This window comes from Trematosphaeria pertusa (assembly GCF_010094035.1).
Source record: "Trematosphaeria pertusa strain CBS 122368 unplaced genomic scaffold BU26scaffold_8, whole genome shotgun sequence".
In the NCBI taxonomy this organism is placed as follows: domain Eukaryota; kingdom Fungi; phylum Ascomycota; class Dothideomycetes; order Pleosporales; family Trematosphaeriaceae; genus Trematosphaeria; species Trematosphaeria pertusa.
In genome coordinates, this window is record NW_022987219.1 from 1715711 (window position 1) to 1743396 (window position 27686).

Sequence of the window (27686 nt, forward strand, 5' to 3'; positions counted from 1 at the left end):
TCCCTTCCATTCAATCCTTTTCGCGACCTATAGGCGCACAGAACACGTCATTTAGGGATACCGTTACACATTGTCGTTTTGGTTTCTCCCACGCAGAAATGGCGCCGCAAAAGCAAAATGTCTTACTCTAGTGCTCTCCTGATCCTCTGCACGTCGGCGTCCATCTGGAGCCTCATTGAACCTGACGTACTAAATCAAGGCAAAGGTCGAGTAGAGCTACCCTACAGGAAAACACAGCAAAACTTTCTCTGCTCGACCCCATGTACGAGCGGACTTCACCACGAGCTCGCCGATGCCACAAGCCGAACGTCAGGCAATAACAAAAAACCGCTTCACCAAGCACTCGACAAAAAAATCATTAGATAACGCGTCGTCTTCGCGCATCTCCCCAATTGCCCTCGTAGTAACCGCCGTCGCTATCGCAACAAAAATGACGGGCACTTACTACCTCATCTACTATCCTACCTCTCACGGGACCCTCCAACGCGGCTTCACCACCTGTGAAACCACGGCCAAGAAAGCCTACGAGCTCTGCCACGTCCTCAGCCTACAATCATGGAACGTCCAGAAAGGCAGCACGACCAACCATACCGCGTACGCGCAGAACAAGGCGAGCGACGGTGGCGCTACGCAGCTTTCGGGAGGATGGGTGACCAACGGGGGTGAGTTCTTCGATTGGATTTAGGGTGGGAAAGGTGGCGCTAAATAGGATGCGCGTAGTGTCCAGGGCGATTTGGGAGTACGAGAAGAAGTATGGAGAGATCCAGATATCGACGAAGGGCGTTGGGCTGCCGGATTAATATATCGATGAAGAGGAGGATGTCGAAGTTACGCAGCAGCTATACCTTCGTCATGGGTGCCGAGTTCCGAGCCGTGTTGCGAATCGAGCGAGGCACGGCTTCATCTTTCAAGCTTTTCCGCTTTCAGGCTTTCCGACACTTCTGCATGACAGAATGTTGCCCTGAGATGGTAATAATATGAATATTACAGAAGAGTCATCCCACTCTTCCGCCACAATGACCGCGTTTGCAGGAAAATACTCACATCTCGGTGGTCGAGCGCTCAACGGCACGCATTTTCCAAGACCTCTCCGTGGCTCGTGCATTACTAACTACGTCTGCGTCATTCGGACTCAGAGAGCGTACTCATCATTTGCACTGGCCTACCCAACACCCGGAGCTTCCCGCGCAAGGAGTCATCGTCCACGAACAGTCACTTTGAAGCAGAGGCTTAGAACACGCACCAGGGTGATTCCACGACTTTTTACGCCGTGAGCATGCTCAAGCTCTCTCTCAAAGCACTTTCCAATCCTTATTCACATCTAAAACTTGGAGTACACGCTTCTCAAGGACCTTAGCTTCGCCTTGACCATTTTACTCTAGCGAAATCCCAGCCTTGCTAAGTCTTTCTCCTAAGTACCGCTCGCCATTTATTATGTGTCGAAACCCCGGCGGATACTTATAGAGGCTGTGTCATCCTACGCTTCTGTCACGCCTCGAGCGCAACTGCGGATGGAGGAGTCAAGCGATTGGGGGGATAAATTCCCTCCCCTCCACCAAGCTCTTCCTTCCACGACGCTACTACTTCTACCGCAATCCAGCAGAGCCTCTCAACGTACTGACAAAACCCACGGCACGACGGGCACCGAGACCATCTTTCACATATCGACGAAGCGCCATCATACTATCCACCCACAACCGCAGCACTATCGACACCTACGCTAAGCCCCTCGAAAGCTTCCGACATGGCATCGTACTACATCGTCTCCTACTCCTACTCTGGCAGCGGCCAAACCGGCTACACGAACATCGTGGAGGAGGCTCTAAAAGCCAAGTCGCTGGAAAGGTCCGGCGAACCGGATTGGACTGCCCGGATCGGTGATAAGAGCAGCGGAAAGGTCGAGGAGCATAAGAAAGCGGACGGCGGACTCGACGAGAGTGTTACTGAGGGTTGGGTAACTAAGGGCTGTAAGTTCACTGCGCTTGTTAGTTTGCCGCTTTGCGGTTTTCCTGCTGGAAGGCTGTGGGGATAGGGTGCTGATGAACGATTGCGCAGTACACAAGGCTATCGCGGAGTATGAGGCTAAGAGTGAAATCTATCTTACCGACATGACGGAGGACGATTTGAAGTAGTGGAATGGGTGGGGGGATTTCTCGACGGACGGGTTTTTTTTTCCTCTGGTAGATGTGTTTTGGTTGCGATACCCTGCCCACTTTTACATTCGTTTAGGGGTTGGCGAGTTTGCTCTTAGATGGCTTTTTTTAAGGTTATATTTATACTGCTATCACCCGTATTGTCCTGCTCGACTGATAAGCAAGCTACAGCACCCGCAACGTCCCGCGCGCTGATTTGCTACCCGTGAGCGTACAGTTACTGCGAAGCAGGCCGCGGATACGCATCAGGGTTGGGTTTCTCGTCTAACTTCGAGCATGCTCAACCTCCCTTAACGCAATTTTCAATCCCATTCGCATCCAAACCTTGGAGTGCGTGCTTCTTAAGGACCTTTGCCTCGAGCATTTTACTCTACAACGTCAACCTTGCTGAGTCTACCTCTACTACTCACCGTTTATAATGCCTCAAACCCCTAGAGGCTTGGCTTGGCTTGAAATCATTGAATTGACCTAGCTTTCTGCGAAGCTATGCAAGTATCTACAATATTTCCTGCAGGGCAGATGAAGGAAAACCACGCGAAGTGATGAAAAACCTCCCAAATCCCTAGAGGGGACTCATAGACACCTTAACAATTCGCACATTCGCCACGCTTCGTGTAGTCATTGCAGACAGGGGAGTCAAGATATCAGGGGTATATATAAACTTCTTCTTCAAAGCCCTTCTCTATTCTTCACCAACACATCCACAAGAGCAGCTTTTCTCACACTATACAATGCCACATCTTTGCAGCTAGATCCGGCAATCAGCACACCTCTCCGTATCCTGCGAGCGAACTAGTCACACAGTACATCGAGGACAGCAACCCACCTATCCAACCAAGTCAACCTCACAGCCAGCCTCAAGCCATCGGTCGTCAACACCAGCGTTAACCCAGCAAATTTCCCATTCAACAACCAGCCTCCACGTTCCCTTCCCCGCAAAACATCACAATGGGCCAATACTACGTAATCAAGTACCCCAGGGGAACAGGCTACAGCAACAGCCTCAGCGTCGCGCAGAAGGCATGGGTTCTCCAGCATACCCTGGGACCGGAATATTCCGTGTACGGTCCAGGGAACGACAACAACGACAAATTTGCGGCGCAGAAGGCCAGCGATGGAGGTCCGAATTGCGAGGACCGGTATTGGGTTACCAAGGGCTGTGAGTATTTTTAGGGCGATAGTAACGCGAGGTGCGTGTTTGTGCTGATATGAGTTTTTCGCGGTAGTGCTCAAGGCGATTCAGGACTATGAGGCGGAGATTAGGGAGGAGATTTCGATTGATGGAACGCCAGCTAAGTTTCTGGATTAGGTAGTGGTGGGGTGGATGGATAATGTTGGTCTAGGATTGTGTGGGGTTGTGGGTTAGGCGTTTTTTTTTTGGGCCGGTGTTGTATTCAGGATATCCCATCTGGACATTCGTTTGGGGATTGGCGAGGGTGTTTCTGTTAGGCGTGGATTAGTATAGATAGGTAGTTTCGGTTTAGAGTGAAAGCGTGTTCCATTAGGCCTTTTGTTTCCTTAGCGGAGATCAAAAGAAAATGATTGCCTTTCACCTCTACGTCTGCCCTTCCACAGTATAACGTTCCTCTCTTGAATATGTCTCGTCAAGCTAATCTGACTTTGGATCTTGCATCCCCTTCTTCCGTACCCACTCATCCTCCACCCGCATACAATACCCAGTACGGAAACTGAAGCCCCTCTACGTGCATAAGGAAGGATGCCACTTCTACGCATCCATGATGTCTTTTCTCTCTAAATAACGAACACAAGTCCGGAATTTACTGAGCCATCGGTGGACGGGCGGAGAAGCGGACGCGAGCCGGCTCCTCATTTTCCAGAACTACCAACGCAGCTCTAATGCCTTCGATCGCTCAAGAAGCTTCGCACGTCCAGGCAGGTGCACCGGACAGACGGGTTTCCCAGTTCTTGTGTCGCCGATCCCGCTCTCTTTTTGCAGTGGGATAGACGGCTTGCCAACGTCTGCATGTCTTTTCGCTCGTTGAGTGGGGTGGGTTTGGGATGGGATGGGATGGAATGAAAACCTGAGCTTTCTGCCGATTGCAACGGAAAGCTGGCATACTCTGAAGTGAAAACTCAAATGCTTTGAAGCGAAGAGCACTAGCTGAGAGGTTTAGGACTTCGTGTTAATTCTGGTCGGGTGAGGATTCGGTTGCTGTCTTCGTTTTCATAAGGCTCCAGGTACGATTCAAGACCCGCGCCGCGGAAGCCGCTATGCGAGGACATCGTACGTTTTCTCCTCCTCGTTTCTTGGCCCTACACAATTTCTATTATGCGTTTCTCGGATCCGTTGAACCATGCGTCCATCCGAGTGTGATCATCGTCTTTAAATAACCACGTTCTGGCGTAAAACATCCCAATCCTTTCGTGCCTTGTCACACCCGACTCGCTACATTCTTCCAACTCTCTGACGACAAGGCCCGCAAACATGTCCCCTGGTGCCCTGTAGCCCACCGCCAAGTAGATAGGGACTTCTTTTGGGATTTGAAGTTCCGATATGTCAGATTTGAGACAAATGTGTTCCCCAAGGTCCGCCCCATTGGAAGAAGCCTGACCGGTGCGTAGGCGCCATTCTGTGCCCCAGGGTGCGGATATCTCTAGCTCGCATGGATAAAGGCGTTGAATTGGGGCTTCTAGCCTCAGCACGGCCTCTCGCACTGCACCGAACGGAGCCCGATCGTCCACTAGTGTGGACTTTACGCCGTGGGTCTTCCACCTTAAAGTATACTCCTCCTGTGGAAGTTGACTTTTCGACATGAGTCTCTTATATAGTATGGGAGCGGAGACGTTTGTCCATGACCATGAGGGCCTCCGCTTAGTTGCTGGTGCGTGTGATCCGCTCACGTACCAAAGCAAATCTCGAGGAAGTATAGATACCCAATGACCCGCGGCGTAAGTCTGCGCGCTACGCCGGAGATTGCGAGGATCCTGTCCGTGGGTACGGTGAGGTCGCGCGATGAATACAACCTCACAACCTTGTGCCAGTACCTCTCGAAGTCTTCAAGGTCGCTGAAGCTCTGTGGAAAATGTAGAACTTCCTCGACACGTGAACCTGGTACGTAGCCATCGGTATAGCTTGCGGAAGGGCTCTCGCAGCTGGTTGGACATAGAAAGCGCAGCTGCCGGGGACGGAATTGTAGGATACGGGATGCGAGGAGATGCTCTTGGAGAGCCCAACCACGAAGGTCCAGAGGCATAATCGAGAAACGTTCGGTAGCGCACGCAATTGCATGTTTTTCACCATCCAGATCTTCGAAAGACATGTTGATGATTACGTCTTCCACATCTCGATCGTTCAGAAAACCGTCAAAGACAGAGCTGGCAGTCGAAGCAGCGATGGTAACCACAGCATTACTGTAGATCAGAGGCATTTGTGCGATCTCACGGCGCTTCTCTATGTCGTCGTCTTGCACGATACATAGAGAATCCACGAAGAGGTATTGAAATCCGAGCTCAGCTGTCAAGATAATCGCATCTCGAATCGTCTGCGGCATGTCGTCAAACTGCTTTACCCCGTGGGTGAGTGTCTCTGAGGTCAACTTATGTGGCTGATCGCCGCCCCAACAATAACTCAGTGCCGTATAAGGGGTCTCTTCATCGCTAAGAGCTGATGACTTCGTAAGGCGGATGTTGTAGCCATTGGGGTATTTGCGTATCTGAATAAGACGAGTGGGACGAAAACCTGTTACCATCCTGATTCCGTGCTTGTGACAGGCGACACTTGTCGATCCATGAGCGAGCGAGGCGATGAGTTGCAGGGGTATTCGGATGCGCATTGATCGGACGCGTGGGCGATGGCCCAAAGACCTTACTCCCTAGGCATACCGGTGAGTATAGGATACAGAAGCCAGACTCGTAAGAAAGTTGACCTATACCATTTCCTTGGCCATCCTCTGGAAAAAGGAGCTGATACATCACGTCCGCCCATAAGGGTCTGCAGTGAACGTCTTCTTGCGCCCCCCTCCCCCCCCCAGCCCTAGATATACGCGGTCTCCGAGGTATTGAGTATCATGCAGCCAAGTTTGTATTATCAATGGCTTAGGCTCTAGTCTCTCCAATGGAGGCCAATCTAGCGTGAAGGCGCTCACCATAGCGACGAAGAGAACACACCTATCGTTGACTGCCCTTTCTATCTCTTCCAGGTCGCACTCAGTGGTTGTGACCTTCCTGCGACCTCCCGCATGAAGAGGAGGGACTCGAAGAACGACTTTTCGGCAATGTTCACAGGTATGCGGCGGCATGATTAAGGTATCCGCAGGCGTCGGAGATGGATAGGTGAACGTTGAAGGTAGAAGGCAGAAATAAACTGGCACCCGGGCAGGCTGAAGAACACGCCCCGCCTTCACACGTCTTGGCGCTCAGCCTCATCCTCGCTCATGGCAAGGCTGACGGCGAGCGTCCATTCGCCCCAGCCGTCAGTGAACGGAGGGAGGTCAAGTAAATTAATTCTTGGACCGAAATCGGATTGTGAGCTGGCGAAGCGGCGGCTCCAGCTCGTCTCAGTCGGTGTGGCCGTGCGGCGGGACCCTCCTCCGACATTTTCAATGGTATTCTTTGCAGGGGTCGGGATAGTTGTATGATGCTGCAGATTTGTTGCTTGGATCATGGGGCACGTCCGTTAGCTCCAGGTGGGATGGGACGGTTGGGGGTGGAAACGTACCCTTGGAATCCTAAGCAAATTTCGAAGTTGTGCCAAGACTATATCACGTGTTGCGAAAGTTTCAAGGTTGCCCTCTACTTAATTTTCCTTACAAAATCAAGATAGGTATAATTATAGCGTTGGAAGCATCTTTCTTTCAAGCAGATTTGCTTATGGTGAGTCTTAACTCTAGGCTGTTTGAGGTCTGTACAGTAGGATGATTCCTTTCTTGAAACCACCCCCGTACTTCTAACAACACTACATACACTACTCCAGCCTATCTCCTCTCACTCATTCCACTCCTTTACTCCCCTTTCCATCCCTCCACCAACACAACCGGACCCTTATACTGCTTCCTCCCCCTGACCACATAATCCATCATACACAACACACCTACGCCCACAAACATAACAACCGCCCAGTTAAAGTCCTCCTTCGTCACCGGCGTCGCATTAGGCCAGAAGCTCCAGAAGAAAGCGTGCAGAGCATAGAGCAGGCCAAATGTGTTGATGGGTACGCCCCAGCGGCCGAGCGACCAGCGGCAGCGCGGGAGCAGCTCGGGGTGGTAGATGCGCCGGTACAGGACAGCGCCGATGCTGAATACGTAGGTGATCATGAGCGAGACGACGTTGAGGGAGATAACTTGGAGAGGTGTTAGCGAGAGAGGATTCGGTGAGGAGAGGTGAGGGGATCTTAAACGTACTTGCGTTGAAAGCGACGTCTGATCCGATGTTGATGAGCGACAGCGCGACGGTAATGATGCAAGTCACCGTAACAGCATTGGCCGGAACATGCAGCTTCGGGTCGACCTTGCCGATCCATCCGCTAAACGGCAACCCCTTGTCTCGCGCCAAAGCCCACGTCTGTCGCGAAGTAGACAGGTTGAAGCTTAGCGTACCCGCGAAGATGAGGACTGTAGGAATGACGTTGAGCGCGACGACGCCACCGGGGGATACGTTGCGCAGCTGGTTGAAGACCCAGATGTGCGGATAGCCCGTGGCATCCTCGAGAGCCGTCTCCACATCTGTCATCATGAACATGTACGAGACGAGGAAGACGAGGCCGAGAGCGCCGTTGAGAAGGTAGCTTCCAAGCATAGCGCGAGGCACGGTCTTGCCCGCGTCTTTGACTTCTTCAGCCATGTGGGCGGTAGCGTCAGAGCCTTCATACATATAAGCTTCAGTCGGTATACGCGCCGTACCTGTACTTACAGATGCAAGCATAGATCGCTGAAATCTGCCCAACCATCAAAGCCAGACCCATAGAGTTCCAGCCACCACCATTCGTGAATTGAGTGAATGTAACCTTAGCCGTAGCCCTAGGCGAGAGCACCCAAAGCACAATGATGATGACCAAGAACCCGAAGACGTGTACCATCAGCATGATGTTTTGGAATACCGGCATTGCCTTGGAACCCCAAATGTTCAAGACCCAGACAAGGATCGTGACCGCAATGACCATCAGAGTGCCTTGCCAGTTTGTGGGTTCGTAGGTGGGATACATGACGATGGCACAGGCTTGGATAAGCGTCCCTACGAGGAAGGGGCCCGAGGCGGTGCCGGCTTGCCAAGATAGCGTGGACATCCAGCCTGAATCCGATTAGCAGTTATATATGAGCTGGGCTGAGGACATACCGATGAAATAGCTCACAGGCTTCTGAATGCTCGGAGGCGAGAATTCGGAAACCCAGTGGTACTGCCCACCCGCGGTACTGGTCCATTTATTAGAGACTAGATGGAGATTGGGTTAAGAGTTCCTTACGGTGCCATCGAAGCCATCTCAGCCAACGAGGCCATGACGAAGAAGAATCCAAAGAAGGTCCAGATGTATGACCAGATGAGACCTGCAGGACCTCCATCGACGAGACCTTGGTAAGTCGCAGTCATTAGAACCTCCCATGTGCCTTGGATAATGACCGTAAAGGCTAGAGCAGACAACGGCCGATAGTTTCTCTGCACGCGTATCCGTCAGTACTTGAGATGGAAGGCGCGTATGTGATAGACATACTCGTAGCTCCTGGACCTTGCCCATGCGCGACATGTTCAGTTGATCATTCTTCGTATGTCCTTTGATAGAATCATGATAGGTATCACCCGCATCTTCGTCGTCGTAGCTCTGCGGTCGCGGAAGAGCTGTCTGCAGCTCTGTATGCGGACCCTTCTCCACGCCTCCAGCCTCCATGTTCTGATACGAAGACATGCCAAACGAAATGCAAGGAACCAACAACCACGTGCAGAGGGCACCGAAGGACTGGTTAAGCAGGCGTCGGAAGCGTGTTAGAAGTAGGAGACAACAAGGTGTCGTCCAGACAGAGAAAAAGATAGCTGGGAAGGGGCCAAGGATGCATGCCGGCGAAGCTCGTGTTCTGCCGATTCGTGAAGCGAGGTGGCACAAAACGTACCGGGATCCCTAAGGCCTGATGCCGGAGGGCTCGCCAGCGTGGACCCTGTAGGAATCGCCTGTGGGAATGGTGGACAAACGGCAACGTGTTGACGCGGAACAAATTGCTGACGCCGCGCGCGGTTGATTTGAGTCGAGACCAATAGTTCGGGGAGTGGGGCAAGGCGCGCCGTGCCGTGCTCCATCTATCTGACGAATGAGTGGAGGGATCCTCGCCTGCTCGTTCTCGTAGTTTTTCTCTCCTATCGCAAACAGGAATACCGCTCCGGAAAGGCAAGCCAAAAAGAAAAGCGCCGAGGTTCCAAGCACCGTTAATTCGGCATGGCGAGATACACACATGCTCGAGCTCGTATCACGACCGTCTGGAATAGGCGGGACGATATTGCATGTCCCGACAGAGTGGTCCTCCAATCGCTAGCAAATCGACCGGCCGATGGTGGAGAGATGTACTAGCGATGGTGGTTTCGTGTATCGTGTCCTGGGACGTCCTAACCCCGGGAAGGCTTCAAGAAGCGTGCCAAGGCAGCCATTAAGTCCCTAAGGATGTAGAAGAAATGTTCGAGGCATCCAAGAAGCCACCGGGAAAGGCCCGACACGGAAGCGGCACGTTGATACTGTATCCAAAAGCAAACTCGGGGCCACTTGCTAACATATGGCGCTGCGCATTGAGCCGCTATCCAATCACCAGTCATGCTCTCGAGTCCAAGGCCAGCCGCTCGAGCGGCATCCGATTGGAAAGGGCATTCTGCGTCAGCGACGCTGTGCCTCCTGAGATAGAGATACTAAGAAGCGAAGCCACCACTTGCAGCACGCGGGAGACGAGGCAGGAACCGAAGCTGAGGTCAGGAACCGTACGACCTAAAAATGAAGAAGCGACCGTCACTGAACTTTGTGCCCTTTTGATGGGAATTCTCACTTGTCCTGTTGCTTGAAAACCGCCATACACCCGTGGGGATGGCGCCGGAGGTGATCCCTCCGCCGTACGTTATCGCAGAAGACGACCAGCGGGGCCTGATCGTGGTGATAACGGCAACAACGCTGTCTTTCGTGTGGACCTGTCTGTTGATTCGAATATACCTGCGGGTTAGGACGAGAGAGTGGAGGTCCGACGACTACTTTCTCGCTGCTGCGACGGTAGGAAGCGCCTGGGTGCCACTGCGCCGTTCGTTGTTGCTGACAGCGTGCACAGTTTTTGGACACAGTCCAGTCTGGATTGACATTCCACGTGGTGAACGAGGGACTCGGGAAGACGCTGGAAAGTTTGTCTCAGGCCGATCTGAATCAGATCGGCAAGGTACGTCGGGATCGCCCTCTAGTGTCGAACTCCTGCCGTAGAGCGTAACACCGCCGCGGATCGTGGAGCTTGGACCCCTTCCCGCAAGGTGTTTGGAAAGTTGGAAGCCTGACAACGGCACGCAGTTCGACTTCGGATCGCAGCTCCTCTACATCATCACGCTTCTGCTCTCAAAATGCGCAATGCTGTTTCTATACCTCCGTCTTTCACCCGAGAGAGGCCACGTCTTTGCGTCATGGGGGACCGTAGCAGCGTCGTTCGTATGGGCCGTCGCAGCCATCATCCTGATCGCAGTGCCGTGCCAGCCCTCCGAGTTCTGGAGTGATGGGCCTGGGAAGTGTTCAAATGTAGTATGTCACGCCAAATCCCCTCCCAATGCTCAGGCTGACAGCCGCAGTGGCCGCGATGGCAGGCCGTTGGCGCAATCGACATCGTCACCGAAGCGATCATCTTCCTCATCTCCGTCTACCTCGTGGCCCAGCTCAACATGAAGATGAAGAGCAAAGCCATGGTGGTCGCCGCATTCTCCGCCCGCCTCCCCGTCATAATCGCAGCCGCCTTCCGCCTACACTATGTGCACACGACACTCGTTGCCGACGACCGCACGCTGGAGGGCGCAAAATACGTGGTGGCAACACAGTGGCACATTGGCTATGCCATTATGTCGACCACAATAACCGGGCTTGGCCCCTTCCTCCGCCCATTCAGCAAATCCTTCAGCACGTCCTACCGCCGCTCCTCCTACTCGCACCATCCGAGCGTCCCCAGCTCCTCGCTGGGGGACTCACAGACCAAATCGCGAAACCACCCACACGCCATGAGCTACCAGATGCAGCCTCTAAAAGCACATCAGGTCAACATATCCTCGAGCGGCAATCGGAATAGCCCTTCCTCGACACCCCAGAGCTCCTCGCAAAACACCACCCTTACTCTACGGCCTGACTCCGACGTGTTCAAGCAGAACACAGCAGTCACAGGAGGGCATAGGGCACCGAGCGCGGGAGACGAAGAGGAAACCGTGAGCAGGATGAGCCAAGAAAGCACACAATGGATCATCAAGAAGAAGACTGAGTTGAAGGTGGAGACGGATCGGGCCAGCAATGTTGGCAGGATGTAAGCTATCGAAAATGTCTATCGGCCACCGAAAGACATATCATGATGATCTTGGGCACGGAAAACACTGGATAGAGCGGCTTTTTGCGATTTGGGTTTTCGGAATGCCTCAACTCCGACTGTAGTTTTGGCATTCTCAGACGGCGACCCCACGACGAGTCGGAATGTAAAATATGACAACAGCAAGACTTTGAAATGGAATCCACTCCGGTGGAACCATGGACTTAAAGACGCAGGTCTGCAGACTTGCAGACACTGTTCCGATCTGCATTTTGCATCCAGCTCTAACCTGATGCAGCTAGCCAATGCGAAATACGAGCATAGTGATGAGAAGGTACAAGAACAGCGCCCTTCTCAGTTTCCTGAACGAAGTTCGCTGAATGCAATGCCCGCCAACTCTTCCAAAATGTCTCACATCCTCATCATAGGGCTAGTCCCCCCCATACATAGCCCTCCCGGATACCCTCATTAACACACTCGCAGCGCCGGCGTAATCGGTCTGCAAACCGCCGTCACACTCCTCGAAGCCGGCTACAGCGTTACCATACTCGCGAAGCACTGGCCTGGCGATGAGTCTATAGAGTATACTTCTCCTTGGTAGGCAAAATCCCTCTTTTCGACCGACGGAGCAGACACTGAGACATTGACTGGTAGGGCAGGCGCAATATGGCGCACGCACGCACTGCCTGACGACGTGGAGCAGTGTGACTGGAATATTCAAAACTACAAGCACTGGATGAAGATTGCTGAAGAGGAGGCAGAGAAAGCGCGGGAAATGGGTATCCAGGTATGTATGACAAACTCCCAACTCGACAAGACAAAATCGCATATTCCTTCCAATGTCCACATCTCTAACGCATCCACCACCCAACCAGCGCGTCCCCCTGACAATATTCTCGTAAGACCCCCTCCCCTTCCCTCCTCTATCCATCTCCTCTCACCCAACCCAGCGACGCCCCCAGCCTCGACCCCACCTCCCCCTCCCTCTGGTACACCCCCCACGTGCACTCCTTCTCTTCCCTCCCTCCCTCCTCCCTCCCCGCCAACGGCGCAAAAAGCGGCCACAGCTTCACCTCCCTCGCCATCCACCCCGTCACGTACCTGCGCTCCCTGCTCTCGCAGGCCAAAGGTCTCGGCGCAAAAACGATATCCACCGAGCTACCGACTTCCAGCGGGTTTGCACATGCGGTGGGCGAAGCGATGCGATGCCTCAACACTGCGGGAGGTATTGAAAAGGAAGGGGAAGAGGAAAAGGAGGTAGTGGTGGTGAATTGCACAGGCCTAGGCGCGCACTCGCTCTGCAAAGATGCCAGCATGTATCCGATCCGCGGACAAGCCCTGCTCGCGCGGATCCATCCCACGCCCGCTCCGCAGATCCTGCTCCATGAGTCTCCGCCGCACATCACATATATAGTCCCGCGCATGGGGACAGATCTGTTCCTCCTGGGCGGGACGAAGGATGCAGATAACTGGTCGGGCGAACCCACGCCTGAGATTAGCGAGAGTATTGTGAGGAGGTGTGAGGAGATGATGAGGCCGTGGGCAGGGGAAGAAGCAAAGATCGAAGTTCTGAGCGAGCAGGTGGGACTGAGACCTGGGCGGAAAGGGGGCGTGAGGGTGGAGATTGAAGAAGTAGAGGTTGGAGAGGGGAGGAAGGTGAAGGTTGTGCATCAGTATGGGCATGCGGGGGCTGGGTATCAGAACGCCATTGGGAGTGCAAGGAAGGTGTTAGGGATTGTGAAGGATATCCTCAGCTGAGCGTTCTTGGAAGCAATCCGTAACCTGGACAAAAGAGATTTAGCACTTCAGTCTCCTGAGCACAGTGCTCATAATAGTGAGAGGGCTCAGAATATTAGCCAACTCTCCATTCCATAGCAAGCCTATAATACACCATGCGATATTCCGACCGCCAATGCCCGTTCGGCCCCCTGTGCAAACGAGAAATCAAGGTATTTGGAGTCAGGTACTTTTCCAGTCTCTTAATCTACCCCCTAAGCCGGATAACAAACAGAAAGAGGTCGAACTGGAAAAGATTCGGGAGGATGCCGGTGTCGCTGCTGCAGAGCGCCAACCGACAATGAAGAGTGGTAGATTCGGTTGTGGCGGTCGCTGGTTTACGAGGAGAACCGGCGCATGACCTTGGCGATGACTGCGGCCTGTTAGACTCTCGAAAAAGGGTGAGAAATGAGAATTTGGCATACCGTGAAGAGCAACGACGCTGAATATAAAGACGACGGACAGAGTCATCACCACGACAGGATCGACCTTCAATCCTGGCGACTCATCCGTGTAGAGCTCTATTTGACATAGTCAGCAACCCATTGTTCAAGTCGCTCCTCTCATTTCCACTTTGTAGCCTTTCCACTCGCCAGACCTTCTCTCCAAAAGCGTCGGGGCTTCCCCATTTACCCATCTCTTCCGTATCCCCAAAATCAGGGTATCCACTTACTCAACATCGTGCTTGAGCTGCCGCCCGCACCAGCCGCCCTCGTGCTGCTTGGCCTCTGGTTCGCCGACTTCTCCGCGCGGTCAGCAGCCGCCTTCCTTCGCATCACCGTCGCAGGGCCGCCCGGGGGCTTAGGAGACGCTGGTCGCGCGGTCGTGGAGCCCGCGGCATTGTTGACGGGAGATGTAGGGCGTGGAGAAGACTGCGGTAACGATTAGCGGACGTTGAGCAGGGGGCAGTGGATTTGGAGAGCCTCGGCGATTGAGGCGAGGACGGAGAACCTCCAGCAACGGAGCAGCAAACAGGTCGGAGCGACAAGACCGATAACTGCGCTCTGAAAGTGTACTTCGCAATCCCTCGTCGCCGTCTCCGTCGCCGCAAGTCGCAATCGAGACACTCCGTTCCACGTCTCCAACGCCATTGTGTGCAGTCGAAAAATAGCCGACTTACCATGATCGATCCGAGCGTCTTGTACCGGCTGTAGAAGAAGTGGAAGAGAAGTCGCAATAGGTATCTTGGGCGGAATTGGCGTTGGTGTAATGAGTATGGGGTTGTAGAGGCCACGCTTCTAGAAAGTTGGAGCTGGGGTTGAGGTAAGGCTAGCGCGAGACGGCTAACTCCGCCCATCTCGCTTGTGGAGCCGCACGGACAGCTATTTCACGAGCACGTGACACCAGATCTATTCACTCCCGAGCCCCTGGCAACTCTAGCCGCATGTGGAGGGTAAGGGTTTTCCCCACAAAGTCATATCTTACAGAAGAAAAGCGCTTGAGCTGCAAGATCCTATTTCACTCTTTTCACTTTACAGAATCTGTCAACTTCTCCATCGGATAACCTCTCAGAGGACACCATCGCGCCCTTCGCTATCATCAACGAACTGGAGTCACATCCAACGGAGGCGATCGAGATACAATCACGCAGATCGAGAGACCCTTTCCCCAAGAATCATTTTCCCATTAACACCGGATGTGCCCCGAGTCCTTTGCTAGGTAGAATCACGATTTGACCGGAGACTGAGGCGAGCCCCGTCTCCTTTGACCCAAAGCCACCCCTGAAAAACTCCCACCAACCCCCAGTACAGCAGAGCGAAAGAACTAGAGCCAAATTCCCACTTAACAAAACACCCGTATAACCGCCGATCTGAGAAAGGTATATTATCGTCCGCGCAGTCAGATGCAAAACACGCCCATAAGATATGACCCCAAGGGTAATTTTTCACCGACCACCCAGACCTGGCTCCGCCCAATTTGGAAGACCGATACGCGATATATGCCCGGGACACCTGAAATGCAGAAACTCCGGATTGTGATGAGCATCGAACTCCCGACTAAAAATGTAGACGTCTAACCCCAAACCGAGGCCTGGACACCTTGGGTAGGCGTGTTACCCCAGGGCCCCTTGTTCCAAATACCAACGCCCTTATTATCCGTGACAGTAGAAGACGGGTTCAAGGAAGCGGACGTGGTGGCATTGCCGTTGCCATTCTGTTCGCTGGCATTGTAAGAGTTGTAGCTGAGCGGCGACGGGAGAGGCGTAGTCGCGCGCTTGCCTAGGGGTGCTCCCGCAGGCTGGCCCTGATTGGCAGACGGGCGAGTGCCGATCGGTGCGACGCCCGACCCGTTGGCCTTGGGTCCCTGACGGGGAGGAGATCCGCCAGGGGAAGAGTTGGATGTGCGGCTAGCCTGTTGTGCGTTGTCGAACAGGCTAAAGGTTGGGTTCTGGTTCGAAGAGGGAGACGAGTTGCTGTTGGCACGGGCTTCCTGGGCACCACCCGTGACATCCTTGTCTCCTCTCGGGGGCATCTGAACCGCGCCTTCACCCGAGGCGTTCGGGGCCTGCATGCCAAACGGATCAAAGGCCAGCGGAGACGGACCACGGCCGGCGCCAGAAACTCGCACGTCCTGGCTCGAAGTGGGATTGTTGTTACTGTACAAGGAGGATGACTCGCCATAGAGGGCGCGGTGCTGGCGAGCGATGAGCTCGCGGCGCTCGTCTTCACTCATCGCATTGGGACTCATCGAGCGGTCGGACTTGGACCCAGAAACGTCTGCATTACCCTAGTTAACCAGCTGTCCTTCCTCTATTGTTGCCCAGATTCCGAGTCCTTACTTCTGTGGTATTGCTGCTCCTGGTGGTAGTTGCGCAGCTCCCGCTCGCGCTGGGCTGCCATGCGGCGTTTTGCCTGCGCAACCTGATCCGCATCGTTGGGTCGCGGGGCATATCGCTGGCTCTGGTAGTAGCCCTGGACGTTGGACGCCGAATGGGATCGCATCCCATCGTACTCGCTCACGGAGTGGTGGCGCTGCGGTCCGCCGCCCATGCGCGGATCTGATTGCGTCAGCCTTCTCTATGCGGGCGTGGGTGGGGAGGGTTCGTACCGTATTCGGGGTATTGGCGCGGGCCGGGGGCCATCACGGGCATCGAGTCGCGGCGACTGCTGTACGTCGACGGGGTGAAGCCAAAGGCCTTGCCAGCTCCGCTCTTCGTGAGGTTGTCGGCCGCACGATCGACTTCTGCAGTTGCCCGTTAGCGTATGTGGCGGTCGGGTGCAAATAACCTTGAGCCATGACGGCGGGCCTCGTCAAGCGTTTGAAATCCGGGCCCTGACAGGCGTGCCAACGGCCATTGAAGGGTAACGTACCGTCGAATTGGGAGGCGAAGGCACTGATCTCGTCTCTGTTGACAGTCGAACTTGCGCCTGCCCAAGTGTTATCCACGACGGCTCCCGCGCCTGCACGGCCACTGGTGCTCGTACCTGAGCGCGACGGCGGCTGAGGCTGCTCCCACGACGGCTGGCGCCCGGGAGCCGGCGCTGGCCAGGACGGATCGTTGTAGTAGGACATGGCGGCGAGGACAGAGAGCTCGTTGCGGGCGGCGGAGCGGTGGTGAGAGGATCAGGTCTTGCAACGGGAAGGGTAGCCGGAAGGAGTAATTCCCGGGGCAAGGAAGCCGCACCTTTTGAACGTGTCAGCAGAAGGTCAGGCACTGAGGCAGCTGGAGAGCGGGCGGCGGGCGGGAAAGTCTACACGAGGCGCGGAGGCAGAAGGTGCCGAAGAGATTTTTTTGGCGCGCCTGAGAGAGGGCGGAGAGGGTCGCGGTGCTTACCGAGAAACGACGCTCTTTGGGCCGGGATGCACAGGCACAAGGAGCGACAGCTATTCACACTGCAGGCGCGCAGAGTGAATGAACTGAGTGCAGCAAACGGAGCGGGTGAAGAAGAAGTGGATTGAGGACAGACGCCGGGATGGTGAGATTCGAGGAGCGCTCGAAGGGGTCAAATACTCGCTAACCAAGCCGAGCGCAGCTCACAGACGTCAAATTTCGGCCATCACGGGCCATGGACATGCACGCAATTACACCTGCTAGCCGTCCGCTCAGCAACGGCCGTCTCCCGCCGCAGCCTCGCCCTCGGAGCCTCCGCCTGTCCTGCGGACTGCAACCCTCCCCGTTCACGTTCCTCCCTTCGTGGAGCCGCTCGCAGTGCCGGCCAAGCGGGAGGAGAGTCTGCGGATGACGTTGCGGCAGCGCCTCCAACCCGTTTCCTCCAGCTTGCGCGACCTGCAGCGTGCTGAGCCTGGGAGGCTAGCGATGTGACGGTCCGTCTCTCGGGACTCGTTCGCCGTAGGCCATGGTAAAATCCCGCTGCCTCCTTTTCCGCCTGCGTCTGCACGTGGACCCTGAGACCCCATGGCCGCGATCTATATGTCCCGCCCAAGCCCGTCACCACTCTAAACGCTCTCCTGTCTCCTTCGCAGCAGCTGCAAACGCTGCGTTCGCCGGCAGCAGCACGCGCTCTGCCCTCCGCCCTGCCAGGCCCGCTATGCACCTAGCTGCAGAAAACTTCAGAAAAAGAATGCATGTATTGGCATGCACACCCCACCTCGCTGCTCCCGCCATCGCCAGCCAACCCGCATCGCCCCTCTCCGCCTGCGCCGTCCTGGTTCGGCAGGCGGATGCAGTCATGGCTGCCAATGTGATCACGTCTGCCCTCCACTATTTCTGACCATCGCCGCTCTCCCAGCCTGGTGGTGCGGGGCTGCTCTGCCTTGCGAAGAAGCCCCAATGAGCGGACCCCGCAGACCGAGTATCGCAAGTCTGCGGTGAGAACGTCGAGCTTGTGGCGTCCATCTTCCATCATCGCACAGCTGCACCAGAGGAAAGCGACAGATCATGGACGAGACGATTCGCAATCGTGATCTTGACTCCTGCAGAGTTATCTGGCAGACAGGAGGACCGAGATGTCCAGAGACGGAGAGCGACGGCGCCGGGTTTGTTGCCAGATGGGGCTTGACCGAAGTTGGGGGACATGCAGCTACCTCTGCCGTGCGCTGCGGGTGCAGCGCTTGCGACGAGATTGACCCGCTGCTGCGAACGCAACTCTGCATGCTGACAGACGTTCACCCATCCGACGCACTGCAGCAGCGCCTCCTTGGCCACGCCGAGAGCCCTCCAACTGCTTTCCTTTCATTAGCGAGTCTCAACCGCTGTCGGCACGCGCTTCCGGAGTGCTACACATATCAGCCTCGACGTCTCCAACATTCCACAGCCCAAAGCACCGGCTTACTGTGTACCGGCGGATGCAAGGCGCAATGCAACAGGCGCAGGCGCTGGGCGTTGGATTAATATGTTGGGCAGTTGGAGAGGGAGGTCAGCGTCGTGGGAGGCGCAGGGGGCGCCTTCCCTTTGGATCGATCATCGGTTCTGGCTTCCCTGTCGAGCCGACCCCTGGTCCCGTCTCTTTCGAACGCCTTTGCAGTATACATAACCACAGTTCGACTCCATGGCAAGCTTTGGACGCAAGAATAAGTATACATCTTCCTTCAGAGTTAATTTTTACGTCATATGCCGCCTGACTCCGTTCCTTTTCCACATTCCGTCATCGCTTGTAATCTGACCTTGCGCTCGAGCGTCTCTCCTTTCTGTCATCTTCATCCATCACGCGCGCAGTGTCTCAAGCATTCACAAACAGCTCTGCACTCGCAAACCGCTCATGAGGTACCCGGTACTTCCTTCCATTCTGCCAATATGTGAGGCACAGCAACAGGTTGGCCCTCTACAAGCCCAGCGGCGCGGTCCATGCAAAACCTGAAACTTTACCGTCGACGTTGTCGCGCATTATGGGTTTCTCACTCACCTCAGCATCCTTCCAAGGTTCCTTGTGGCTGATTATTGTTGTTGGGCGATGTTTGCCCACGGGTATGGGTATGTGACCTGTGACATTCAATGCCTGAATCACACATTCATTCTCAGAACAGTCCTACAGCCTAACTACACGCTGGACAGCGACAAACACTGCTTGATTCACTTCACGCGATCCACGCACACTCCTATGCTCCTCAAACAACGCGCAGCAGACGCTTCTCTTATCTTCCAGCGATCTCCAAAGGCCACAATACTCAGCAGCAAAACCAAATGCCGACATCAACTCTATCACTTTTGAATCTTCCCCCGGAGCTGATATTAGAAATCGGAGAGCGACTTCCACCTGACGGCATCCTATCGCTCAAGTTCACTCACTCGATCCTGAACGATACGCTTCCCACTTTACCGCAACTAAAGAACAGAACACTGACCAACTGTGCTCGATACGCCATCGAAAGATACCGCACGCCGCCGTACTGCACTCCCTCGGAATCAAGATGCATTCTCTGCAAGAAAATTTACCCGGCCAACCTCTTCGTCTCCTCGAGCAGCACGGCATGCGTACCACAGTCCTTTGAAAAGGATGTCCCGCGTCCGGAAATCGTTGAGCTTCCGACCGGCGTCTGCTCCTGGCATATTAGTAGTTTGGTGAGAAAAGTGCGCACCGGGCCCAACGGGAAGAACAAGTGGGAGAGTTGCATTCGCAAGATATGTCTGCATTGCAGGGCGATCGAGGGGTGGGGCGAAAAGTGCGCCTGCCCTTGTCAAAGCTGTGGATCTAGGATGGTGCGGACATACACGCGACACCTAAACAACGAAACGGAGTGCCAGGGGTACCATTTCTGGAGGAACCCCGCCGCTGGAGAGAGCGCGGATCCACGAGAGAAAGCCTATGGGCGGTTATATGTGAAGGAGACGTGTCGAGAACCGGGTAAGTCATCACTCTTTCCGCTCCAGCAGGTCAAGATACAGTTGATGTGGCGTGCTTGCGTGCTGTTGTGAACCAAAAGCTGATATAAGGCAGACGCCACAGAGGAGAGTACAATCGACCTTCCCGTGCATTACGTATGTCTAGCGGAGTGTGATGCTGGACTACCCAAGGTCTGTTAGGAACTTACTCTCCTTTGCTCCATGCCTTGATAAGCCCAGGTCTATTGGAGATGCTCGGAAAATGTATTCTCTCTTGAAAGTTTTGACTTCTTTGTATTTCAACTTTTAATTTATTTTTAATTCCCGTTTCTCCTCTCCGTGCTCGGCTCTTTCTACATCGGTTTCTCCATGCCATCTATCTCGCTGTTCCATTTTCAACACTCTCGCCCACTTCCAAACACCAAAAACAGCCCACCACTGTGCCGCGACCAACAGTAACCCGGACCACACCAGAACGATCCGTATTATTCTGAAGCTTGATCTACACTGTTCGAGCCACTGCGCGTCCCACCCGAAGTCGTCTATCTCGCGACAGAATCTCTTCTCAAAATTCTCATCGTACCTCCAGCGTAGCGATATCGGGACCGCAGATACTATTTCGGACGGCAAAAGGTTGTAGAGCAGTATGAGTGTCATGACGCTCAAGGCGGACGCGTACACGAGGGTAAATGCTGATACCAGGGCGGGCCTTCTCTGTTTGGGTGTGTTAGCATTAGTCCTCCCTCATATTGAAGCTAGGTGGAAAAGAAGGATATGGCGTGGGTGCAGACCGATCTACACAGCACAGGACGGACTTACATCTACAGCGCCTATCAACCCCATCGCACTTACGGCGATGCCCGCAAGGTCAAACAACCAGCCACAGAAATTATGCGATACGGCAGCGATGGGCAGGAGGTCAAATTCGAGGGCGAGCAAGGACAAGGCATGCGTTGCAAGCGTCAACGACGGGAGGATGACGGCGAGGGCTCTATCCGAGTAAGATCAGCACCAGTGTCAATGTCCATTAAGCTCACCCAAAGGCTACAACAAGCTTTCGCGACATCCTGGGCTATGGAAAGCTACCCCTCGGAAGTCCGCGGGATCGACAGAAATGGGACTTACCGGCCCTGCGACGCGCCAGAAGATATCATCGAGAGTCCAAAGAAAAGCCTTGACGCTTAGGGAAGACCTGGTGTAAGGGAGGGTGGGTGCGATGCGTGAGTTTTATTCCTCGCGCAGTTCCGGCTCCCAGTCGGTCCGTTCGCTTTCCGTCCGATATATCCGCGGCGCGACTCGCTACGTCATGGATCGCGAAAGCGTAAATCCCATACACAATTGCATCAAAACGAAACCGGGCTGCGCGAACACCCCCCCAAAGACAAGCGCAGTAGCAGCACGAAGAGCTCGTGGGTTGAAGCTCGAGAGTGGACAGACGGAAGCCTGCGAGAGCATGGGATGTGTTCAATCGGCGGGGTTGGCCATCTACATATCATTCTACCAAAGCAGCTTAGTCCGTGCATGAACCGAACAGCTCACCCTCCTCACATCATAGGTCCGCCGTCAAGGATTATTAGCAATCCCAGCCTTGCCGTTTCTTCGTTCCGGGAGCTTCCTATTCAAGCCCTCACCAATCAACACCCAGGATCAGCAACCCAATGTTTCGGAGCTCCGAACTCAACGCGAAACAATGCGAGAGGGGTGTAGGATTTGAAGAGGATATGCGCGCGGTTGGCAATGAGGATTAAAGAGGAAGCACGCGTGGGCTGATTTTTTTTCGACGAATGCGCTCCCGCTGCCTACAAGCGGAATAGCCTAGCGATCGTCCCGAGTCTGCACGTGGGCGCTTGCTGCATCGCATCGCCTTGCCATCTAGCTTGTGGATGTAAAGGCACGAAGGAGTGAGAGGCAATTGACGCGGTGCTTCCGGGTCGACATGAGCAGGGCGGTCGATGCATCTTGCGGTCTCGACGGATGTGAAGATGCTCAGCGCGAGATTCGAAGCAGCCGAACCGTCCTCAATCGGACCGGAGTTAACGCGATACATGGCATATGTAATTGAAGAGGAAGGCTGGAGGCGAGGGTGAATGTTTCGTACATGTTGCGGCAGAGACGTCTACCATAATTCACGGGAACCGGTTGGCAAGAAAGCTCGTCGCGCTGGGGAATTGCAACCTTGGAGAGCTTCGGCAGCACTATTAATAGGTACGTACCCTGCCTTTAGAAACGCAGTTTCGCAAAGACGTTCAAGCGAAACATGGGGTCCATGGGCGGTTGCCGAGGCAATGGAGAGCTGGCAGACATGCCGACATCCTTCACTGAGCATCGATCACGGTTACACACCGACAACACCAACCCTGCCATCAACAGAATGTGTGCCGCACAGGTACGCAAACAGAAGCCAAATGCTATTATCGCTACCGATGCTTGCTATTACCCATCACACCCCTCGTATATACGTAACGCCGCATGCTCCGTACCTGTCTTGTCTTTCGGTAAAGAGGAAGAAGTCCACGTTTAAGCAAAAACGTAGCAAGGAATGCCGTACTGTTAGATCGATTAGCACGCGCTGATAGTCAAGGAGAAGGATATGAGAAGGAAAACGCACGTTGGTGGGAACATTGAACTTGAGATGCCTGTCCAGGCTCGAAATCTCCTTGATCTCGTCGGCCGTGAGGTCGAAGTTGGTCGAGTCAAGGTTCTCCTCCAGACGCTCATGCGTATTGCTCTTCGGAATGACGGAAATGCCTCGCTGCGTCGCCCATCTTAGCAGAACTTGCGCGGTGGTCTTTCCATGTGCCTCGGCGATCTTCTTGATCAACGGGTGGGTGAAGAGAAGCTGAGTGTCCTCCGCGAGCTTCATATCGCACTCGATAAACGACATCGGACCGAACGACGAGTATCCGGTAACCTTGATGTTGTACTGCTCAGCGAGCTTGAGCAGATTTTGCGAAACGAAGTACGGGTGGTGTTCAATCTGGAGGAGCGCCGGCTTCACGGTCGCATATGTGAGCAGATCCAGCAGCAGCGCACCGGTGTAATTCGACACCCCAATGCTCTTCGCCAAACCCTTCTTCTTCAGCTCCTCCATCGCCTTCCACGTGCTTTCTAACGACGCGGTGCCCATCTCCACCTTGCTGTCACCATCGACGAACCACCCCGGCGGGTATCGCTCCTCTGGCGCCACATACTTGAGCGCGACCGGGAAATGAACGAGGTACAGGTCGAAGTAGTCGACGCCCCAGTCCTTAAGCTGCTTTTTGCAAATGGGCTCGACCTGCTCAGGGTCGTGGAACGAGTTCCAGAGTTTGCTGATGATGAAGAGGTCTTCGCGCTTGACAAGGCCATCCTTGATGGCGCGGGCTACGCCTTCGCCGGACTCGACTTCGTTGCCGTAATCTGTTTGGTTGTCATGGTCAGCCCGCGGGGGATCGTTCCGACATTTGTGCCTGGACATTCCGAAATGCAGGGATATGATCGACCACCGGATATTCCGGGAATACCATCCGAACCTCGAGACCTCACACCACTGCCTTCTGCAGCACGCGATGCCGGGCGGACGCAGCAGATTAGGCAGAAGCCATGGTGTCCTTCGATTGCGGCTGGCGACGTACGCCCGGCATGGTGGCTGACTGTATCCAGGTACAGCGGGTAACAGCGCAACTGCAGACCTACCGCCAGTGGTCGAAGCAAAGGGCAATTCGGGCTCCTCGTCCTGCAATTGAATCGAGAGAGGTGGAAGAAGCTATTACGTACCGCAAGCTCCATCGAACAGCCTGTATCCGACCCTGATGGCCTCGTAGACCGAATCCGCGCATGTTGGATTGTCCATCTTCCACAGCCCCAGACCGACTTGAGGCATCTTGTTGCCATCGTTGAGCTCGACGTAGGGGACGCTGATAGGCATAGCTGTGGTATTGTTTGAGGACGATTGAATCAGAGGTGTACACTAACTGCTCACTGCAAGTGCAACAGGATTCAGAAGAGGGAAAGGGAAGGAAGTGAGCTCCCGAAAACAGCGGGAGCACACCAGACTAATAAATATACACGCGCTGCTAAAACCAGGTTCCTCAGATCTAAGAAAATCCGGCGGCATATCATGTTTCCAAATAGACGACGGTTCGAGTAGACACGAGATAAACGACCCTGCATCCGCGTCCGCCGCCTTCTGCTACATACAACCGGAGGATCGGGGCCCGCACAGCTACGAATTAGGAAGAGGTTCCGGTTCCTGAACACTCGCTGCGTTGCCCTTCCTCGTTGCAATTTGCCAGCCTTTGCTGCTGGTGCTGGGCCCGGAGAGCTGGTTTGCGGCTTCTGCTATCCGCTGCGAGCGCACCGTATCCCCGTCCATACAGTATGTACTTCCCATCTGCACGACCTTCGTCCGTCCTCCTTCAGACCACACCTCATACAAGCTGCGCGCATCCCGCCGCCGTTTCCTGGATAAAACAGACGCGGCTTTTTTCCAGAAGCCGGAGCGCCCATGCAGAAAACGCTTTGCAGTTCTTCTCCCACCTCCGATCACACGCGCGCGCGCTGATTTCCGCGTGGGATGTTCCTTCATTACAGCGCTTGTTACGGTAGCTGTGGGTTACGCCAGCCCTTGGAGGGGCTAGGACACCCCACCTGGAGGGGCTGCTACTGCGATGTGCCAAGCGGGTAAAGTACGAGTTGAAGCACCGGATAAATTGTGCTGATATTGCGCCCGGTGGTACCGAGTGTTCTCTTGAGGCGGTTTTTTTTGGTGAGAGTGGCGGGAGTACCGTGACGGCGCTCTGGAACGCAAGCTGCAGAAGGCGGGAGGTTTTCGTTCGGCCGTGCTGGAAAGGGTAGGTGGGGGAGGGGTAAGGTCCGCGGTGGAACGAACGACGCGTAGAAGGACAGCAAAGGCTTCTTTCTTAGAAGCTCTTTCTCTGGAAGAAAGTTAAGAGAACCGACCGACGTTTTCGCTTTCGCTTTCCTCTTCCATTCCATCTCATCTCATCTGATCTTACCCTATCGCGCGCTTGATTGTACCTACTATGAGGAGTTATTGAGCAGAGGTCACGCACCTTCTCTGGCAGCATGCACGTGGGCACTCGAGCGCAAGGTGTGGGTATAGTAGATCCTGATAAGGCGTCTCCTCTGTCATATCGCTGCTTTCTATGCATATTGCGTGGGTGGTGGATGATGGCTCGGCGCTGAGCGCATGCAGCGGGGAAGCATGCTCTTAGTACCGCTGTATGCGAGTATGAAGATGAGGGGGAACGTGGGGAGTGGTGACCCCGTGACGGAGGGATATTGGAGGAAGGGGGAGGTGGGGTTGGTTGGTTTGGGGTAAGTGTTTGTTTACCGGGCTGTGGGATTGATTGGGGGGAGAAGAGCTTGCGTGGATGTGGATGATGGTCAGGTACGATGGCGTGCGAACATCTGCATGGAAAGGGCATCGCCTAACTACCAATTTTCTATAGCACAGGAAAAAGCCTCTGTACTATCTTCACGGTCCACTTCAACTCACCCCCCAGACATCCAGTTCCATACTTCCCGCGAAACATCAGTCAGCATCCCCTTTCACCCCTTGATCTCCGTAACCAACTTCCCCTGATTGCCCCCCTCGAAAAGCATCCTCCACGTCTTCGGCACATCCTCAAACCTCGTCGGCACCACCGTCTCGCTATCCTCGCCAATCTTGATCTTCCCCTCCTTAATCTTCTCCACAATCTTCTGCACCATGGGCCCAGACTTGCCCGCCGTGATCGCGTCCGTTACAATGAATCCCCTGACCTCTATCCTGTTGACAATAATCTCCATCCAGTTCTTCAGCCCGCCCGCCTCAGGGTCATTGTACCTTGCGATAGCGCCGCACGCCGCGATCCGTCCGAAGCGCTTGACGCGCTTCAGCATCAGGTCCAGAATGTCGCCGCCGACGTTGTCGAAGTAAATCTCTACGAAGCCCTCCGTCGCTTTCCACAACTGCTCTTTGAAATCGGGCGCTTTGTAGTCGACGCAGATGTCCGCGCCCAGCGATTCTACCCAGCGGCACTTCGCCTCCCCGCCCGCGATCCCAATCACTCTGCGGCAGCCCACGATGTGCTTTGCGATCTGGACCACCATGTTCCCAGTCGCGCCCGCAGCGCCAGAAACTACGACGGCATCCTCGGGCTGCGCGCGCACGACGTCGACGAGGCCGTAATACGCGGTGAGCCCAGGCCCGCCGAGCGCGCCGATGAAGTGCGTAGGTCTGATGCCTGCTTTCTCGTCGGGCTGAATAGGCCGGCAATCCTTCGCGTCGAGGACGGCGTACTCGCTCCAGCCGGGCACGCAGGACACCAGCTGCCCCGGCTTGAGGTTCGGCGCGTTGGACTCCACGACCTCGCACACGCCGAAGGCGCGCATGACCTCGCCTTTCGTGACGGGCGTGGTGTAGAGGCGCGCCGGGTCGGTGTTGAGCTGGATCCAGGCGCGTTGGGCCGGGTCGTTGGAGAGGTAGAGCGTCTTGACGAGGACTTGGTTGGCTCCTGGGGAGGGCAGGGTGGTGGTTTCGAGGTTGAAGGTTGCGTTGGGGCCGCTGAGGATGGGGTCCTTTGTTGGGGGGTTTGCGAGGATCCATTGGCGGGTCTGTTGGCCTGACATCGTGATAGGAGCGGGGAGATCAAGGGGAAGTCTACAGCGATATGTTCAGCGTATGGCCTGACGATGAAGGAGGAGAGGGAAGGGGACCTCTTGATGTTAAGAATTCAGGGGTAGATTTCAAAGCACTTGATTATAAAGCAATTCCTACGCATGTGAGGCACAACGTTCGATGTCGGGTCGTCCCTTGCGAGCAGGAGGGGTAGGCCGGGCGCTTAGTCTTTGTTCAAGGACCGCAATCTATAGGTACAATAGGATTGCAAGAGGGGATTTGAGTTGCTCCGGTGTTCGTCCGTATATCCAGACATAAGATGCTAGCGGTGTGGAAGGAGTGAAGTTGAGCAAAGTTCCTCGGCACAGCGCGCTCCTGGCACCACTGGCACCATTCCGATGACGCCATTGGTCCACATACGAGTCCACAGTTTAAGGTACCAATAGCAGTTCGTGGCCCGCTTGGAGCTCCATCGCTGACAAGTCGCGAGCGAATCGAAAGATGCGCATCACGGCGTTTTCGTGATGATGTAGAGAGGAGAGGGGTAGTGGGCACGAATCGTGTGGTGTGAGATGGCTGGGGTTCCATGACTCAAAATAGCGCTAACCAAAAAAGGGGGTTAGACTCAGATTGTACTGACGACTCGCAAGCATTCTATGCGCCTCTTCCCATAGCTCTTCCGCTTCACGGTCCAAGACTCTCGGGATGCACCTTCTCGTTTCGAATTCAGTACTCGCCATTAATCACGACGGTCGGTCCTTCGCGATATCGACATCCTGGGGTCGACACCATGTCTGTCACTATAATTCGAGCCATTCATCCCCAACCTCATCATCTTTCCATTTCTTTAGCGTCTGCCCCTCCATCAACCCGTCCACGTAGCTGGACCCTACAAGCAAGAAGTGGTCCAGTTCTTTCTCAGGATCAGAGGCAGCTCGCATCCAAACATGACGCAAACCACATCGTCT

The 27686-nt window shown here is 54.7% G+C and overlaps 12 protein-coding genes across 12 annotated transcripts; 6 read left to right on the forward strand and 6 right to left on the reverse strand.

Annotated features, from left to right (window-relative positions):
- Window positions 1–93: 93 nt before the first annotated feature.
- On the forward strand, window positions 94–889 carry BU26DRAFT_334904 (uncharacterized protein). The gene is made up of 2 exons (XM_033822234.1): window positions 94–662; window positions 721–889. The coding sequence occupies exons 1-2, from the start codon at window positions 293–295 to the stop codon at window positions 798–800; spliced, it is 450 nt and encodes a 149-aa protein (XP_033683464.1). The 5' UTR covers window positions 94–292; the 3' UTR covers window positions 801–889.
- Window positions 890–1744: 855 nt separating this feature from the next.
- Window positions 1745–2132, forward strand: BU26DRAFT_565855 (uncharacterized protein; the record flags this gene model as incomplete). The annotated part of the gene is made up of 2 exons (XM_033833441.1): window positions 1745–1967; window positions 2056–2132. 2 exons carry the CDS (start codon window positions 1745–1747, stop codon window positions 2130–2132), a joined length of 300 nt encoding a protein of 99 aa, XP_033683465.1.
- A 969-nt stretch (window positions 2133–3101) lies between these two features.
- BU26DRAFT_565856 (uncharacterized protein) lies at window positions 3102–3462 on the forward strand (the record flags this gene model as incomplete). The annotated part of the gene is made up of 2 exons (XM_033833442.1): window positions 3102–3312; window positions 3380–3462. The coding sequence occupies 2 exons, from the start codon at window positions 3102–3104 to the stop codon at window positions 3460–3462; spliced, it is 294 nt and encodes a 97-aa protein (XP_033683466.1).
- Window positions 3463–4943: 1481 nt separating this feature from the next.
- BU26DRAFT_486127 (HET-domain-containing protein) lies at window positions 4944–6126 on the reverse strand (the record flags this gene model as incomplete). Its single annotated transcript, XM_033825907.1, is given in 3 exon segments — window positions 4944–5069; window positions 5081–5986; window positions 6047–6126. Coding segments are annotated over 3 exon segments (1047 nt in total), but the record flags the coding sequence as incomplete, so codon positions are not given.
- A 946-nt stretch (window positions 6127–7072) lies between these two features.
- BU26DRAFT_334985 (GABA permease-like protein) lies at window positions 7073–9114 on the reverse strand. The gene is made up of 6 exons (XM_033822236.1): window positions 8818–9114; window positions 8572–8762; window positions 8445–8521; window positions 8022–8399; window positions 7514–7972; window positions 7073–7452 (listed from the first exon to the last, which is right to left on the reverse strand). Exons 1-6 carry the CDS (start codon window positions 9007–9009, stop codon window positions 7115–7117), a joined length of 1635 nt encoding a protein of 544 aa, XP_033683468.1. The 5' UTR covers window positions 9010–9114; the 3' UTR covers window positions 7073–7114.
- Window positions 9115–10164: 1050 nt separating this feature from the next.
- On the forward strand, window positions 10165–11621 carry BU26DRAFT_427899 (uncharacterized protein; the record flags this gene model as incomplete). Its single annotated transcript, XM_033823761.1, is given in 4 exon segments — window positions 10165–10398; window positions 10418–10504; window positions 10630–10854; window positions 10902–11621. The coding sequence occupies 4 exon segments, from the start codon at window positions 10165–10167 to the stop codon at window positions 11619–11621; spliced, it is 1266 nt and encodes a 421-aa protein (XP_033683469.1).
- A 144-nt stretch (window positions 11622–11765) lies between these two features.
- BU26DRAFT_334969 (nucleotide-binding domain-containing protein) lies at window positions 11766–13476 on the forward strand. Its single transcript, XM_033822235.1, has 5 exons — window positions 11766–12046; window positions 12101–12214; window positions 12272–12404; window positions 12493–12515; window positions 12568–13476. The coding sequence occupies exons 1-5, from the start codon at window positions 11910–11912 to the stop codon at window positions 13373–13375; spliced, it is 1215 nt and encodes a 404-aa protein (XP_033683470.1). The 5' UTR covers window positions 11766–11909; the 3' UTR covers window positions 13376–13476.
- BU26DRAFT_486137 (uncharacterized protein) lies at window positions 13272–17179 on the reverse strand. The gene is made up of 9 exons (XM_033825908.1): window positions 17169–17179; window positions 16819–17018; window positions 16705–16761; window positions 16442–16576; window positions 16173–16391; window positions 15431–16110; window positions 14067–14265; window positions 13819–13914; window positions 13272–13766 (listed from the first exon to the last, which is right to left on the reverse strand). Exons 2-9 carry the CDS (start codon window positions 16904–16906, stop codon window positions 13732–13734), a joined length of 1509 nt encoding a protein of 502 aa, XP_033683471.1. The 5' UTR covers window positions 16907–17018; window positions 17169–17179; the 3' UTR covers window positions 13272–13731.
- A 2079-nt stretch (window positions 17180–19258) lies between these two features.
- BU26DRAFT_335106 (uncharacterized protein) lies at window positions 19259–20538 on the forward strand. The gene is made up of 3 exons (XM_033822239.1): window positions 19259–19265; window positions 19319–20136; window positions 20230–20538. Exons 2-3 carry the CDS (start codon window positions 19476–19478, stop codon window positions 20313–20315), a joined length of 747 nt encoding a protein of 248 aa, XP_033683472.1. The 5' UTR covers window positions 19259–19265; window positions 19319–19475; the 3' UTR covers window positions 20316–20538.
- Window positions 20314–21420, reverse strand: BU26DRAFT_335050 (uncharacterized protein). The gene is made up of 3 exons (XM_033822237.1): window positions 21240–21420; window positions 20934–21105; window positions 20314–20828 (listed from the first exon to the last, which is right to left on the reverse strand). The coding sequence occupies exons 1-3, from the start codon at window positions 21266–21268 to the stop codon at window positions 20421–20423; spliced, it is 609 nt and encodes a 202-aa protein (XP_033683473.1). The 5' UTR covers window positions 21269–21420; the 3' UTR covers window positions 20314–20420.
- Window positions 21421–22399: 979 nt separating this feature from the next.
- On the reverse strand, window positions 22400–24102 carry BU26DRAFT_520151 (Aldo/keto reductase). Its single transcript, XM_033829233.1, has 3 exons — window positions 23871–24102; window positions 22723–23513; window positions 22400–22661 (listed from the first exon to the last, which is right to left on the reverse strand). Exons 1-3 carry the CDS (start codon window positions 24019–24021, stop codon window positions 22632–22634), a joined length of 972 nt encoding a protein of 323 aa, XP_033683474.1. The 5' UTR covers window positions 24022–24102; the 3' UTR covers window positions 22400–22631.
- Window positions 24103–25495: 1393 nt separating this feature from the next.
- BU26DRAFT_520153 (NAD(P)-binding protein) lies at window positions 25496–27219 on the reverse strand. Its single transcript, XM_033829234.1, has 2 exons — window positions 26817–27219; window positions 25496–26760 (listed from the first exon to the last, which is right to left on the reverse strand). The coding sequence occupies exon 2, from the start codon at window positions 26727–26729 to the stop codon at window positions 25668–25670; it is 1062 nt and encodes a 353-aa protein (XP_033683475.1). The 5' UTR covers window positions 26730–26760; window positions 26817–27219; the 3' UTR covers window positions 25496–25667.
- Between the last annotated feature and the right edge of the window lie 467 nt (window positions 27220–27686).

What these genes read in the sequence shown, in the direction of transcription:
- BU26DRAFT_486137 (XM_033825908.1), bottom strand. Translation starts at nt 16,906, where the DNA reads ATGTCCTACTACAACGATCCGTCCTGGCCAGCGCCGGCTCCCGGGCGC. An exon ending in GCGCCAATACCCCGAATACG is followed by an intron (nt 16,392 to 16,441) that starts GTACGAACCCTC and finishes TGACGCAATCAG; the next exon opens with ATCCGCGCATGGGCGGCGGA. An exon ending in CAGCGTCGTTGCTCTTCACG is followed by an intron (nt 13,767 to 13,818) that starts GTATGCCAAATT and finishes AACAGGCCGCAG; the next exon opens with TCATCGCCAAGGTCATGCGC.
- BU26DRAFT_334969 (XM_033822235.1), top strand. Translation starts at nt 11,910, where the DNA reads ATGCAGCTAGCCAATGCGAAATACGAGCATAGTGATGAGAAGGTACAA. An exon ending in ATAGAGTATACTTCTCCTTG is followed by an intron (nt 12,215 to 12,271) that starts GTAGGCAAAATC and finishes ATTGACTGGTAG; the next exon opens with GGCAGGCGCAATATGGCGCA. An exon ending in CGCGGGAAATGGGTATCCAG is followed by an intron (nt 12,405 to 12,492) that starts GTATGTATGACA and finishes CCACCCAACCAG; the next exon opens with CGCGTCCCCCTGACAATATT.
- BU26DRAFT_334985 (XM_033822236.1), bottom strand. Translation starts at nt 9,009, where the DNA reads ATGTCTTCGTATCAGAACATGGAGGCTGGAGGCGTGGAGAAGGGTCCG. An exon ending in GAGATGGCTTCGATGGCACC is followed by an intron (nt 8,522 to 8,571) that starts GTAAGGAACTCT and finishes TAAATGGACCAG; the next exon opens with TACCGCGGGTGGGCAGTACC. An exon ending in GCCTGTGAGCTATTTCATCG is followed by an intron (nt 8,400 to 8,444) that starts GTATGTCCTCAG and finishes AATCGGATTCAG; the next exon opens with GCTGGATGTCCACGCTATCT.
- BU26DRAFT_520151 (XM_033829233.1), bottom strand. Translation starts at nt 24,021, where the DNA reads ATGCCTATCAGCGTCCCCTACGTCGAGCTCAACGATGGCAACAAGATG. An exon ending in GCTGTTCGATGGAGCTTGCG is followed by an intron (nt 23,514 to 23,870) that starts GTACGTAATAGC and finishes ACAACCAAACAG; the next exon opens with ATTACGGCAACGAAGTCGAG. An exon ending in AGTTCAATGTTCCCACCAAC is followed by an intron (nt 22,662 to 22,722) that starts GTGCGTTTTCCT and finishes TCGATCTAACAG; the next exon opens with TACGGCATTCCTTGCTACGT.
- BU26DRAFT_335106 (XM_033822239.1), top strand. Translation starts at nt 19,476, where the DNA reads ATGCCGACATCAACTCTATCACTTTTGAATCTTCCCCCGGAGCTGATA. An exon ending in GGAGACGTGTCGAGAACCGG is followed by an intron (nt 20,137 to 20,229) that starts GTAAGTCATCAC and finishes GATATAAGGCAG; the next exon opens with ACGCCACAGAGGAGAGTACA.
- BU26DRAFT_335050 (XM_033822237.1), bottom strand. Translation starts at nt 21,268, where the DNA reads ATGATATCTTCTGGCGCGTCGCAGGGCCG. An exon ending in TCTGGCGCGTCGCAGGGCCG is followed by an intron (nt 21,106 to 21,239) that starts GTAAGTCCCATT and finishes TTACTCGGATAG; the next exon opens with AGCCCTCGCCGTCATCCTCC. An exon ending in GGTTGATAGGCGCTGTAGAT is followed by an intron (nt 20,829 to 20,933) that starts GTAAGTCCGTCC and finishes ACACCCAAACAG; the next exon opens with AGAAGGCCCGCCCTGGTATC.
- BU26DRAFT_520153 (XM_033829234.1), bottom strand. Translation starts at nt 26,729, where the DNA reads ATGTCAGGCCAACAGACCCGCCAATGGATCCTCGCAAACCCCCCAACA.
- BU26DRAFT_334904 (XM_033822234.1), top strand. Translation starts at nt 293, where the DNA reads ATGCCACAAGCCGAACGTCAGGCAATAACAAAAAACCGCTTCACCAAG. An exon ending in AGGATGGGTGACCAACGGGG is followed by an intron (nt 663 to 720) that starts GTGAGTTCTTCG and finishes GGATGCGCGTAG; the next exon opens with TGTCCAGGGCGATTTGGGAG.